Source organism: Cricetulus griseus, chromosome 2 (genome assembly GCF_003668045.3).
Source record: "Cricetulus griseus strain 17A/GY chromosome 2, alternate assembly CriGri-PICRH-1.0, whole genome shotgun sequence".
In the NCBI taxonomy this organism is placed as follows: domain Eukaryota; kingdom Metazoa; phylum Chordata; class Mammalia; order Rodentia; family Cricetidae; genus Cricetulus; species Cricetulus griseus.
In genome coordinates, this window is record NC_048595.1 from 406,500,616 (window position 1) to 406,514,409 (window position 13,794).

At 43.5% G+C, this 13,794-nt stretch overlaps 1 protein-coding gene across 1 annotated transcript; it reads left to right on the top strand.

The window, feature by feature from the left end:
- The first annotated feature begins 9,969 nt into the window (after positions 1-9,969).
- LOC118238257 (endogenous retrovirus group K member 7 Pro protein-like) lies at positions 9,970-10,953 on the top strand. Its single transcript, XM_035439226.1, has one exon. It carries the CDS (start codon positions 9,970-9,972, stop codon positions 10,726-10,728), a length of 759 nt encoding a protein of 252 aa, XP_035295117.1. The 3' UTR covers positions 10,729-10,953.
- The last annotated feature ends 2,841 nt before the right edge of the window (positions 10,954-13,794 follow it).

Consider the following 13,794-nt stretch of genomic DNA (forward strand, 5'->3'; position numbering starts at 1 on the left):
ATACAGCTAAAGACATATGCAAAAGTTTAAAATGATTATCTGCCCACTTTCTAAGATAATCATTGAAACTTGAATTGAAAAAATATCTTTGTAGATGTATTTGAGCATGCTACAATTATCTTCATTATATATTTATTTAGTAATCATTGGAGTGAATTTAAAACATTTCAATTCTCAACAGCTGTTCAATAATTATATTTAATCATGATAGTACAAGTAATTATTTATAAGAAAGATTATAGGAATAGGAACATTAATACCATTTTGTGTATCTTTCTCTTCTAACTACATGCTAAAATAGCTCCAGACTTTTAAATTTCTTTAGGGGGGGAGAATATAATTGGAGATATTCTAAGTCACTTTATTTGAACTTCATGATCTCTGACTGGTCACAAGTAGCCTCCCTGCTATGTACATCCCTATTTGTTCAGCATCTTTCCAGTTCATCATAATTAGATGAATAATAATAATAACAACTTGGACTAATGTAAAATTTATATTATCATGCAGAACAAAAAGTCAAATTCAACCCATCATTTATTCCTATAGTCACTTCACAGCTGTTATGATCTCAGTTTTTCAAGTGAGACCATTCTTGTTTTCTTCAATTAGGTAGTCTGAAATTGCCTGATTTTCTAATTTTTTAGAATATATAAAACAATTAATTTTAATTTAATTTAATTTTGGTATTTATTCATAACCAAAATTTTTCAATGTTTTGGAATTGTCAAAATTTTGGTGATTTTAAAGTTATGCTGCTATTCATTTTGGTTTCTCATAGAAATCAAACTACAAATTTAAAACAGAGAAATCTTATTTTGTTTATTTAAACAGTTTTAGTCTTAAAATTTCATATGTGTCCATCACCTCTCCATCATTTTCACGCTTTAACTCATCCTTCCAACGTCTTCTTCCCTCTCCATATAGGGCCTCTTGTTATGAAAGACCTCAGAAGAGGTACTTTTGTAGCAGGAGACCCGCACCCAGGAATTAGCGAGACCACATTTGGATGCAAAACCGCAAGAGGCTTTATTTAGGAGACGGGTACCCAGACGACTTAGCTTTTCTGAGGCCAAGCGCCCTGAGCCAAGGGAGAGGTGCCTTTTTATAGAAAAAAACGCAAGCGAGGAACAGGGATTCTATTGGATGGTTCAAATGAGGCACAGAGCCATTCCAGATCAGCATATTCTCAAGGTCTGGTGTCTGGTACAACAGACTTGATTCCTCCGCTCCGAGTCCAGATGGCTGACCTTGGGGGCCAGGGCCTTGGGACGGAGTGTTTCTCATCGGTAGGGGTGTGGGGGCGGGGCCCCGGGCCGGCCTAACTGGTGCTCTCGCCCTCGGGCCAACGCACCTGGTGCTTGCCCTCGGCCGGCCCACCTGGTGCTCGTTGCTCGGCCCCAGCCCCAAGGTGCGGTGCCAGGCGGGGCAGGCCGGGGGCGCGAGCCCTGCCGGGGTGAAGGCTTGGGAGGGAAAAAAATCCCTCCCTTCAGAGACCAGGGAACCCCCAGGAAGAGGAGATGGAAAGAGTGTGAGAGCCAGAGGAGATGGAGGATACCAGGAGAATGATGCCTTATAAATTGGCTGATCAGGGCTCAGATGATTTCAGAGGACCCGAAACTGCAAGCCCAGGGCCTACACTGATCTGCATCTGATCTTCTGTGTATATATTATAGCTTTGAGTTTAATATTTTTAGGTCTCTCTGAGTATATAAGTGAGTAGTTTTTGATGCTTTTGCCTTCTCTTGGAAGTTTTTTATTCTGTTGGTTTGTTTTGTCCAGCTTCAATGTGATAGTTTTATCTTATATTCTACTTTGTTATCTTTTGTTTTTTCCTCTTAAGAACTTGTCCTTTTCTTTTTCATCATGATTATCATCAACAACATCCCTGAATTAAGTTTCCCCTCTCTCTTCTCCATCCCTTCCCACAACCTCCCCTTTGCCAATCCTTATCCACCCCTTTGCCATTCTCTCCATAAGAGGGCAGGCCTTGGGCTAGAGAGATGGCTCAGTGGTTAAAGGGTAGGCCTCCCATGGATATCAACAAAACATAGACTATCAAGTAGCAATAAGAACAAGAATTTCCCGTGTATTAGGCTGAGAAATGTGACCCGGTATAAGAAGTAGTGTCCCAAAGCAGAGACAACCCCTTTCTCACTGTTAGGATTCCCACGAGAAGATGAAGCTACACAACTTCAGAGGGCCTGTATTCAGCCACTTGACTACAGGTGTTATCATTTGTAGGGGATTCCTGGTAGAGTGTTTGGGGTTTCTTGTGTACAGTATCATATTATTTGTGAGTGATATTTTGACTTTGGCATTTCCAATTATATTCCATGGATTGCCTTTAGTTGTCCTATTTCTTTATCTAGAACTTCAAGTACTATATCAGTAAGGAAATAAAGAGTTTCTATCCTTTTCTAATGACTGACAGAAAGGAAGTGAATATGGATTGGATGGGAGAAAGGGAGTAAATTGGAAGAGCGAGGGGAAAGTGTAGTCAGTCTATAATATAAGAGGAACAAATATTTTTCATAAAGGGGGGAGTTGAGTCAAAATAGTTCATATATTTGGAAGCAGAAAGATTCCTAGATTCAAGGCCATAAGAACAATAATTTATAATAATTATATTTGATTGGAATTAGGTCACAAATGTGGAAAGCTGAACTGCAGCTCTCTATGGGGAGCAATTATTGCTATGTAGTAACAATACTCTTAGTACATTTCAGATAAGTGGACTCTTCAACAGCAATAATTCATTTCTTTAGAGGGAAATTAGAGCATAATCTCTAATCACATTTTATGTTCTAAGATAAATGAAGCTTGAATTTAAGTATCTAATGATACCATTTCAAAGTCAGTTATTGGCCTGTTTGTTTTCATATCATATTTATTAAGAATTTCATATATTAAAAAAGTTTATAATTACATAACATGATGCATTTATTTAAAAATAATATATCAAATGAGGTAAACTTATACCTCAAATATAAAATATGATAAAATTGAGAATAGATAAAAATGAGTATCACTAGAAATCAATAGGTACTTTTATTATTAACATTAATGTTAGTATTATTAGTATTAATATATTAATATTAATGTTATTAACACCTATTTTTAAAAGAATATTATGGTAAACACATTGAATACAAAACAAACAAAACCACAGATAAAAAGTAGCATTCATAAATGTTTATTGGATATGAATCATTTAGCATTGTGTCAGCCACAATGGAATCTTATGGTGTAATTTTCTTAAACCATAATTTTATTCCAGCTGATTTAGATCGCATGTATGGTTAGCTTTGCATATAAATTATTGTTATTGAAGACCATTTGTTCAAATGGGTGAAGAATGTATATTCTTGGGACACACAATTAAGAAGTAATTCAAAATTTCTTGTCAAATTAGAAAGGGCATAGCTGATTTTACAGTCCCTTGAGTGTAAACAGGTTCCCGGATTTGAAGGACTATAGGAAGATGTCTGAAAAGAGATTGCTAAATAAGTACATTCTTGGGTAATTGTTTTACATTTTACATACATTGATAACACCAGAGTAGATCTACTTGATATACCTAGATCAGACTCAAGTCACCATTTAAGGTATGAATATTAATAAATTATTTGGTTAATGGGATTCACAATAGCATTTTCGTTCATGCATATGTGTTCTTGTTTCATGCCCTACAGATTCCCTCTTTTTGTTTTAGACTGCGGCCCACCTCATTTCAAAGCATGGGCCTCTTGTCACCTCCACAGAGCTTCATCTCTAATAACATCTTTTGTCAAGGTTCACTCAAAAGAGAGATATCCTCTGGGCTGAGTCTATCACAATGAACATGAGGGGTCATCAAATGGATATCTTGAGTCTTTGTTCTGATTAGTCTGACCAGCCTATTGAAAAGGCAAGGCTCAAAGACACAAATTAAGGCTATTATTATAAAGGGACACAACGGGGTGGATATCAGTGTCATATAGAGGATTCCAGGTGGGTTTGGGATGGTTCACCCTCTTGACCTTAATGGACCCACTCTGCCTTATCCAGGAGCCTGTCCCATTTTCTCACACCCCCATTGTGCACACCAGAAGGTGTCTGCCCTATCACATTTGGATATGTCCACTGCTGTTCTATTGCTCTCTGGGCATATGTAAAAGTCAGTGTTAAATAAGGCTGCCCTATTGGGAAGATGTTAGCAGCTTGAGGATTGGGGGTCTGATATGTGGAACAGGAGGAACCCCCACAACTCTCCACATTCAGACCATCCTTGATGAAGAGGGGTCCAGTCTCCCACATCCCAAGATCCTCTGGCCAGGTCACAGAGGTCAAAGAAGAGTGTGGGCTACCAGGTTTGGGGTACTTCCTCATTTGTGGTGTTGTTGAAAAATTCAAAATATTGATAGTAAATAAATTCATTTGTAGTTGTAAATGGGGTCTGATTCCCCATTTTTCTTTTAAAGGGTGTTCTTTAAGATATTGATGGCTTCTTTTTACAATTGCTTGTCCCTGAGGATTGTAAAGGATTCCTGTAGTATGTTTGGTGTGCCATGTATTGAAAAAGTCTGCCATGGAATTACTGGCAAAGCAAAAGCTATTATCAGTCTTAACATATGTGGGTAATCCTAGGGTTGTGAAATATTGGAGGAAGTGAGCTTGAGCATGTTTGGTCTTTTCCCCCATAGGTGCAGTGGCCCAATAAGCCCCTGAATAAGTGTCTATGGAGACAAAAAAACATACTTCTGTTTGCCAGATGGTATTGGGCTATAGGCTGTAAATGAGGGAACTCTTAGATATGGTCGGCATGATTTGTAGGTGTGAACTATCTTTTTTAGTTCTTTTATCATTGGAAATAAATTATGTAGTCCCCTCCAATTGACATGGGTCGTATCATGCAATTGAAAAGCTTCCTGTAGGATTAGTGACTCTGAGGCTGTCACCAGTCTATCCACCAATTCATTGCCCTTAGTCAGGAACCCTGGGAGGCTGGAGTGCCCCTGAAGGTGTTGAAAGTAAATTGGTGCCTCTGGACTCTCTAAAAGGGCCCTAAGTGCTACCATGAAGATTTATATAGGGTTATTATTTAACTGGATTTGTGCTTGTGAGATATGGGGAAGCAAGTTAACCACATAGAGGCTGTCTGAAAAGAAGATTGCAGGTATCATAGATGTCTTGTAATGCCAGCATCACAGTTAGCATTTCCTTATATTGGACAGGACCCTGGCAGGGTTAAAATCTTTGGTGGTTTGGTGTTGCTTGGTATCCCCTAAAGGCAAACTAGGCAGAGCCTGATCAGCCCCTGTTAGTGAAAATGTAAGTGGCTTTGGGGATGGGCTTGGATGAAAACAAGGAGGGCATTTTGAGAGGCAGTCTCTGTAAAAGAGAACATTTGGATGGCCCATAGTGGCAATCAACACTCCCCATAAATCCTTCTAAGATGAGAGCAAGGCTGGCTTTATCCCTTGCAAGCCATTTAACATCCACCACTCAGAAGGGGAAAGACAATGATATGGGGGTTTAGCCTATAGTGTCCCTGGACTGGGTCCTACCGTTTATGATGGCATCAACCAGCTGATGTGCCTGAGAGTAGACCTGGGGTATTCCTCCCTCAGACATATGGATCCATTCCAATGGTTCTCCCTCCTGGGTTAGAACTGCTGTTATCAGGGAGGCTCCAACAAAGAGCCAGAGGGACAAGGGCCTAGCCACCAAATATCTCCTTAGAGAGCATTTGTCCAAAGCCTTCTGAAAGACAAAGAACATCTCTCGGTGTTCCTTTATCATGGTTTTATTATCATGAGGCATCTTTGTCCGTTATCAGAGTACACAGGGTTACCAGGTCTTCTGTGGAGATTGACACCCAGGAACTTAGCCAATTAATCTACCCTAGTAAGTGTTGGAGCTGGGTCAGGGTCATAGATTCAGGCAAAACCAGAATAGGCTTAAGTGGAATAGCCTTTATCAGCGTGAGTTGTGACCCAAATATTTTGAAGGGGGGCACCATTTGGACCTTTTGTAGGGCTAGAGTAAAGACCCCTTTTAAAGCAATTGGATTACTTGGGCAACAAAGCCCTCCAGATATGCTGGATCCCAATGTCCCAAAATTAAATCATCCACATAAGCATATATTTTGGAATCCTTTGACTTCATCATAGGCCTTAAGAGGGTAGCAAAGTACTGTTGGCAGAAAGCTGGGAAATTAGTCATTCCTTGTGGTAGCACTACCCATTCAAAATCTTGATCATGTTTGGAATAATTAAGTAAAGTAACAGAGAAGGCAAATTTATCACAATCCTCTGGATGTAGTTGTATAGAAAAGAAGCAATACTTAGTATCAATTACAATAAATGTCTATTCTCTAGGAAAAGCAGGGCCCAGGGCATGCCCCTTAAGGGTATGCCCACTAGTTCCATTCTCTCATTTATATTGCACAAATCTTGTAGCATACACCAAGCCTTGGATGCACTTTGAATTACAAACACTGGGATTTTCCATTGGCTCATAGAAGGGCGGATATGTCCCAGACTTAATTGTTCTTCCACTAGCTGGTGGAGTGCTTAGCAACTTAGGTTTAGTCAGTGAACACTGCTCCACCAATATGGGTTTTCCCATTGCCCATCTGATAGGTGGCACTTGGGGAGGCAGTGGCCCTTATGATTCGGGGTACACTCAGATAGACCTCTTAGGCTATGATTTTACATGATTTCTACTCCAGATGCAGTAACTATCTTTGACCCGCAGATATCGAAGCTTTACAGTTAGTCTGTGCGGCATTTGGCAGTAGTAGGTCAGGCAAGATGGCAGTGACAGTGGAGCTGAGGTCACACAGGTGGCTGTCCTTAGCTTAGAAAATGTACAGTCTTGCTGTGCAACCACTGAAAGAGATGCGGCTTTATGGCCACTTCACCAGGGGTAGCTGCAGGCCCAGCTGAAAGCCTAGGCATAATCCTGGGGCCTACTTGGCTCAATGGCAAGAGGCCTCTGACCACGGCTAGGCCTCAGACTCAGCTAGTCTGGTGCATGCAGCTTGAAACTATGACAGTAACCGTGGAGTGGTCTGTGGAAGTCTCCCAGCTGGACAGACGGTTCTGAGCAGCTCACTGGCAGCGGTTGTCTGTGAGCCATAAGCACCTGTGGAGACAGGGAGCGCTTTCCCAGCCTTGGCTGCCATCCTGGTGGAACCAGCAGGCAATTCTAAAGGGGGTGTAGGTTTACAATATTCCACTCCTGACAACCAGATAATGTGGGAAATTACCAATATGGAGTCAAGTAAAAATACAAGGGAATTTAATAGGGAAAAGCATTACTTACAGAGCAACCGAGCCAGTCGGTGGGGCAGCAGTCAGTACAGCAAGCCAAAGATGTAAGTGAAAGAAGGTCTCTCATGTAAGCATCCCTCACTCTGCAACTTTCCCTATGTCACACTAGCCACCTGAAGCCAGCCACTAAGCACGTGTGGCTACAACATCCCCTATTCCTAGCTTCTCTGGCAGTGTGGAATGTAGGCTGGCAATCTTCCTCTATGTATAAAATCTATAAATGAGTGAGTACATTCCATGTTTTTCTTTTGTGACTGGCTACCTCACTCAGAATGGTTTCTTCTAGTTCCATCCATTTGCCTGAGAATTTCAAGATTCCATTGTTTTTTTTTTTCCAATCAGTAGTACTCCATTGTGTAAATGTACCACATTTTCTCTATCTATTCTTTCGTTGAGGGGCCTAGGCTGTTTCTAGATTCTGGCTATTATAAATAATTCTGCAATGAAAATATCTGAACAGATGTCCTTGTTGCAATAATGAGGTTCTTTTAGGTATATACCTAAGAGTGTAATTGCTGGATACTATGGGAGACTGATTACCATTTTCCTGAGGAAATTACAAAGTGGCTGTATGAGTTGGCACTCCTACCGGCAGTGGAGGAGTGTGAGGAGCCTCACTCACATTCGCCATTACAAGATGGTGCTGACATCCGCTGCCGGATCAAGTAAACAATGTTGGTATCCATGTGCCCAGTGTTTTTCCACTGCCTAGCCCCGCCTATTCCATGGCGTCATATGGGGTGACGCCTATCCCAGCTGTACACGCATCGTGAGCCTTTATTAGGGGACGGGATTCTTGGCTCGGGGTCTCTGCTCTGGTAAGCTTATGCTCTCCTCTCAAGACGCATTAAAGCTTTACTGCAGAAGGATCCAAATGTCCTGTGTGGTTCTTGCCGGCAAGACTATCGCGCGGGACATCTGGTGCCGAAACCCAGGAACTTGTTAACATCGCCGGCACTGCGGAGACCCCTCGGATGGGGCGGATTCAGAACTGCAGGGTGGTAAGTTCGGAGAGGTATGCTTTATTCTGACACCTTCTTTTTTGACTTTGCTTTTAATTTGTCACCACTATGGGATGGATCAGTAAAAGCCTTAATTCTAGTCTTTATTCTTCTTTTGTTCACATTGGTCTTATATTATGCCCACCGTGGCTGGTGTTCCAGTTCGCGACCAAGCTTACCCCAGGTAGCCTCCAGCATAATGGACTCTTCAAAACAGAGAGACCTAATTAAAAACTGTCTAGAGATTGAGGCTTGCCGTCCCATGGTAGCAGAGAGTCAAAAAACGCTTAAAGAGGTACAGAATAATATATCAGAAACCGAACGAGATGAGAGATTAGGAGCTCAAAAAAGAAGGACAGGTCTAAGGAAAAAGGCCCTCCCCAGGATACAAAAAAAGGGGGAGAGAAAATAGGGAATAACCGGTCACACCCCGGTAAATTTAAGAGAAATAAAGACTCAAAACCTAGCCTCTACCCTACGGTGAAACTAGAGGCCTTGGAGCTGAGCAACTCAGACTCTGAGATTTTAGACTCTAGCGAGGAAACAGAGCTAGAGCAACACAGATACCACCCTGATAGATATCGGATGCCAAAAGTGAAAGCAAATATGAGGCCATCGCCTGTTAATCCAGCGGGTGTAAGTACATACTCCCGTAGACTATAATCAGATTAAAGAATTGGCTGAATCAGTCCGGAAGTATGGGGTCAATGCCAATTTTACAACAATACAAGTAGAAAGGCTAGCCAACTATGCTATGACACCCACTGATTGGGAGACAATAGTAAAGGCAGTGCTCCCCAATATGGGACAATATATAGAGTGGAAGGCTCTTTGGTATGACGCAGCCCAGGCACAGGCAAAGGCCAATGTCATAGCAGAAAATGAAAATCAGAGACAATGGACCTTTGAAATGCTGACAGGACAGGGGCCACATGCCCTCAATCAAACTAATTACATTTGGGGCGTATATGCCCAGATATCAGCTGCCGCCATTAAAGCATGGAAGGCATTGACAAAAAGGGATGAATCAGGTGGACATCTTACAAAGATAGTCCAGGGGCCCCAGGAGCCATTCTCAGACTTTGTGGCCAGAATGACAGAGGCCACTAGCCGGATATTCGGTGATGCAGAACAAGCCATGCCTCTGAACAATTAGTCTTTGAACAAGCAACTCAAGAATGCCGAGCAGCCATAGCCCCCTGGAAAAGTAAAGGTTTATAGGACTGGTTAAAGACCTGCAGAGAACTCGGAGGGCCACTTACTAATGCAGGCTTGGCCGCAGCCATCTTACAAACCCAAAGGCGCCGAAATATGTCTGACCGAAAAGCCTGCTTTAACTGTGGAAAAACAGGGCACCTTAAAAAGGACTGTAGAGCCCCTGAAAAGATTAGGGAAATGGAGCTGTGCAAGCACTGTGGAAAAGGTTATCATAGGGCCAGCGAATGCAAATCTGTGCGGGACATAAAAGGTAGGCTTTTACCCCCTAGGGAGGAACCTAAAGCGTCCCAACCAAAAAACGGGCCTCGGGGCCCATGGTCCCAGGGCCCTCAGAAATATGGGAACCAGTTCCAGAAAAGCAACTCAGAGAAGGAAGGGACTCCCGAGGACACTCCGGAGTGGACCTGTGTGCTTCCTCCGACTTCTTATTAATGCCCCAAATGAATGTTCAGCCGGTCCCAATCCAGTCTCCGGGGCCTTTACCCCTTGCTACCATTGGGCTCATTTTGGGCCGAGGTTCCTTGACCTTACAAGGACTTATTGTGTATCCTGGAATCGTAGATCCATATCATAAGGAAGAATTCCAGGTCCTCTGCTCCAGCCCTCAGGGTGTGTTCTCCATAAAGCAGGGAGATAGGATCGCACAATTAGTGCTACTGCCCTCCCTTGGGGATAGAGAGACCTGCACCTCCCAAAAAAGAGCCATGGGGTCTACTGGTAATGATTCAGCATATCTGGCCATACCCCTAGATGAGAGACCAACTATGAAATTATTGGTTAATGGAAAAGAATTTGAGGGGATTACAGATACAGGGGCGGACAAAAGCATCATTTCATTGCATTGGTGGCCGAAATCCTGGCCTACTGTGGTTTCATCTCATTCTCTTCAAGGCCTTGGATATCAATCCTCTCCAGCCGTTAGTGCTGCGGCCCTGGTCTGGCGGAGCACTGAGGGCAGGCAGGGACGCTTTACCCCTTATGTTTTGCCCCTCCCGGTAAATTTGTGGGGGCGAGATGTGTTACAAGCCATGGGCATGACCCTGACCAATGAGTATTCCCCTCAGGCATCAGCTATAATGACAAAAATGGGCTATATACCAGGAAGGGGCCTGGGCAGGAGGGAGCAAGGTAGAATAGAGCCCATTGAACAAAAAGGGAATCAAAGTAGAAAAGGACTGGGTTTTATTTAGGGGCCGTTGAGGCTTCACGACCCATACCATGGAATACAGAGGACCCAGTATGGGTCTCTCAATGGCCATTATCCTCTGAAAAGCTGGAAGCAGTCACAAGACTTATACAGGAGCAAGAACAGTTGGGGCATTTAGAAACTTCCACTTCTCCCTGGAACACCCCAATTTTTATTATCAAAAAGAAATCTGGAAAATGGAGGTTGCTCCATGACCTGCGGGCTATTAATAACCAAATGTGCCCTCTGGGCCCTGTCCAGAGAGGCCTCCCTTTGCTCTCTGCGCTACCCCAAAATTGGAAGCTTATTATTATAGATATTAAGGACTGTTTTTTCTCCATCCCCCTCTATCCTCGGGACCGGCAAAGGGTTGCCTTTACTGTTCCCTCACTCAATCACATGGAGCCCGATAAGAGATTCCAATGGAAAGTGTTACCACAAGGCATGGCCAATAGCCCAACTATATGCCAATTGTATGTCCAAAAGGCATTGGAACCTGTTAGGAAGCAATTTACATCCATGATTATGATTCACTATATGGATGATATTCTTATCTGCCATTGGAAGATAGAAGTCCTGCAACAAGCCTTCCCCATGCTGGTAGCTGAGTTAAAACAATGGGGACTGGAGATAGCGTCAGAGAAGGTCCAGGTCTCAGATACCGGTCTCTTCCTGGGCTCAGTAATTACCCCAACAAAAATAATCCCACAAAAAATAGAAATACGCAAGGATCATCTGAGAACCTTAAATGACTTCCAGAAACTCTTGGGGGATATAAATTGGCTGAGACCCTTTTTAAAGATCCCCTCTGCAGATTTAAAACCCCTTTTCAACATCCTGGAAGGTGAACCTCATATTTCTTCCCCCAGAAGCTTTACTCCGGCTGCTTGTCAAGCCCTACAAAAGGTGGAAAAGGCCTTACAGGATGCACAAGTGCATCACATAGATGAGACATTGCCATTCAGCCTATGTGTCTTTAAAACGGCTAAGTTACCGACCGCCGTCTTATGGCAGCATGGGCCGTTGCTTTGGGTTCACCCAAATGCTTCCCCCGCTAAGATCATTGATTGGTATCCTGATGCTGTCGCACAGCTCGCACTTCGGGGAATAAAAGCAGCTGTCGCTCATTTTGGCAGGGGCCCTCATCTCTTGGTTGTACCTTACACTGCTGCACAAATTCAGACTCTGACAGCTACATCTAATGACTGGGCGGTGTTGGTTACCTCCTTTTCAGGGAAAATTGATAATCATTTCCCAAAACATCCAATCCTACAATTTACACAAAATCAGGCTATAGTGTTTCCACAGAGGACAGCAAAGCATCCAATCCCGAATGGGACGGTGGTTTATAGTGATGGTTCCAAAACCGGTGTAGGGGCTTATGTTATAGGGAATAAGGTAGTTTCTAAACAATTCAATGAAACCTCACCCCAGATCGTTGAATGCCAAGTGGTGCTGGAAGTCCTTGAGGCCTTTCCGGGGCCACTTAACATTGTGACAGATTCCTCCTATGTGGTTAATTCGGTCAACCTCCTTGAAACTGCTGGTATAATACGACCCTCCAGCAGAGTTGCAGGTATCTTTCAAAAAATACAAATTACCCTATCAAACAGGAGGTTCCCTGTTTTTGTCACCCATGTTCGAGCACATTCGGGGCTCCCAGGACCTATGTCCTCTGGGAATGATTTGGCAGACCGGGCCACAAAGTTGATGGCTGCCGCCTTGTCTACCCAGATACAAGCTGCACAAGAATTTCATCAGCGCTTTCATGTGACGGCTGAAACCCTGTGCCGTCGATTTGCTTTGACAAGGCAGGAGGCTAGACAAATTGTTACTCAATGTAAAAACTGCTGTGAATTTTTACCTGCACCTCATGTAGGAATAAATCCGCGCGGCATTAGGCCGCTGCAGATGTGGCAAATGGATGTTACACATGTTGCCTCCTTTGGAAAACTCCAATATGTTCATGTCTCAGTGGACACCTGCTCAGGCATAATTTGTGCCACGCCTTTGACAGGGGAAAAGGCTGTGCATGTGATTCAACACTGCTTGGAGGCCTGGAGTGCCTGGGGAAAGCCTCATATCCTAAAAACAGATAATGGGCCAGCTTATACCTCTCAAAAGTTCCGGCATTTCTGCAGACAGATGGAGGTTACTCATCTGACTGGCCTACCTTATAACCCTCAAGGACAAGGGATTGTGGAACGTGCCCATCGCACACTTAAGTCTTATTTAATCAAACAAAAGGAGGGAATGGGAGCATCCTTACCCTCGGTGCCAAGAGTTGCAATATCCATGGCACTCTTTACCCTTAATTTTCTAAACATTGACGCTCAGGGCCATACTGCGGCCAAGCGCACACCTCAGAACCTGAAAGGCCAAAGGAAATGGTAAAATGGAAAGATATCTTAACTGGTCTTTGGAGAGGCCCGGATCCTATTCTCATAAGATCCAGGGGAGCTATATGTGTTTTTCCACAGGATGAAGAGAATCCCCTGTGGATCCCGGAAAGACTCACCCGAAGAGCCCCTTCGGACCTTCAAAAGTCGGAACTCCACCCTCTCCCCGGGAGTTGAGAGCCGCTATTATCCAGATTAACTCCATGCACCTTGACCTGTTCTTGATGGAGGGATTGTCATCATGGATCGCTTCAGCTGTCTCCTGTTTTAAGGAATGGGTGGTGGTGGGACTTTTTGGCACAATTCTCTGCAGTGGTGTGGTGTTTATGCTTGGGACTGTGTGTAGTCTCAAAACCCAAACAAAAAAGGTAAGGTAGTGGTTGCACAGGCACTCGCTGCCCTAGAGAATGGAATCTCCCCTGGCATTTGGCTAAGCATGTTGAGGCAATAGGTCGCCGACTGCTCAGCTCCTGCACCTCCGGAGGCTTGACCTCATTGCACGGAATAGAGTGAGCAAGGTTCGGCAGGTCAAAAGAGTTGTAAGGCTAAGCACTGCACAGAAAGGGCCTGCGGCTTTTCTTGTGGCTCTTCTGGGAGATATGTCATCTTGCATGAAGGTTATATGTCATAATGCCCTTCCCCCAGAAAAAGACATAAGGACAGGTCTGGGC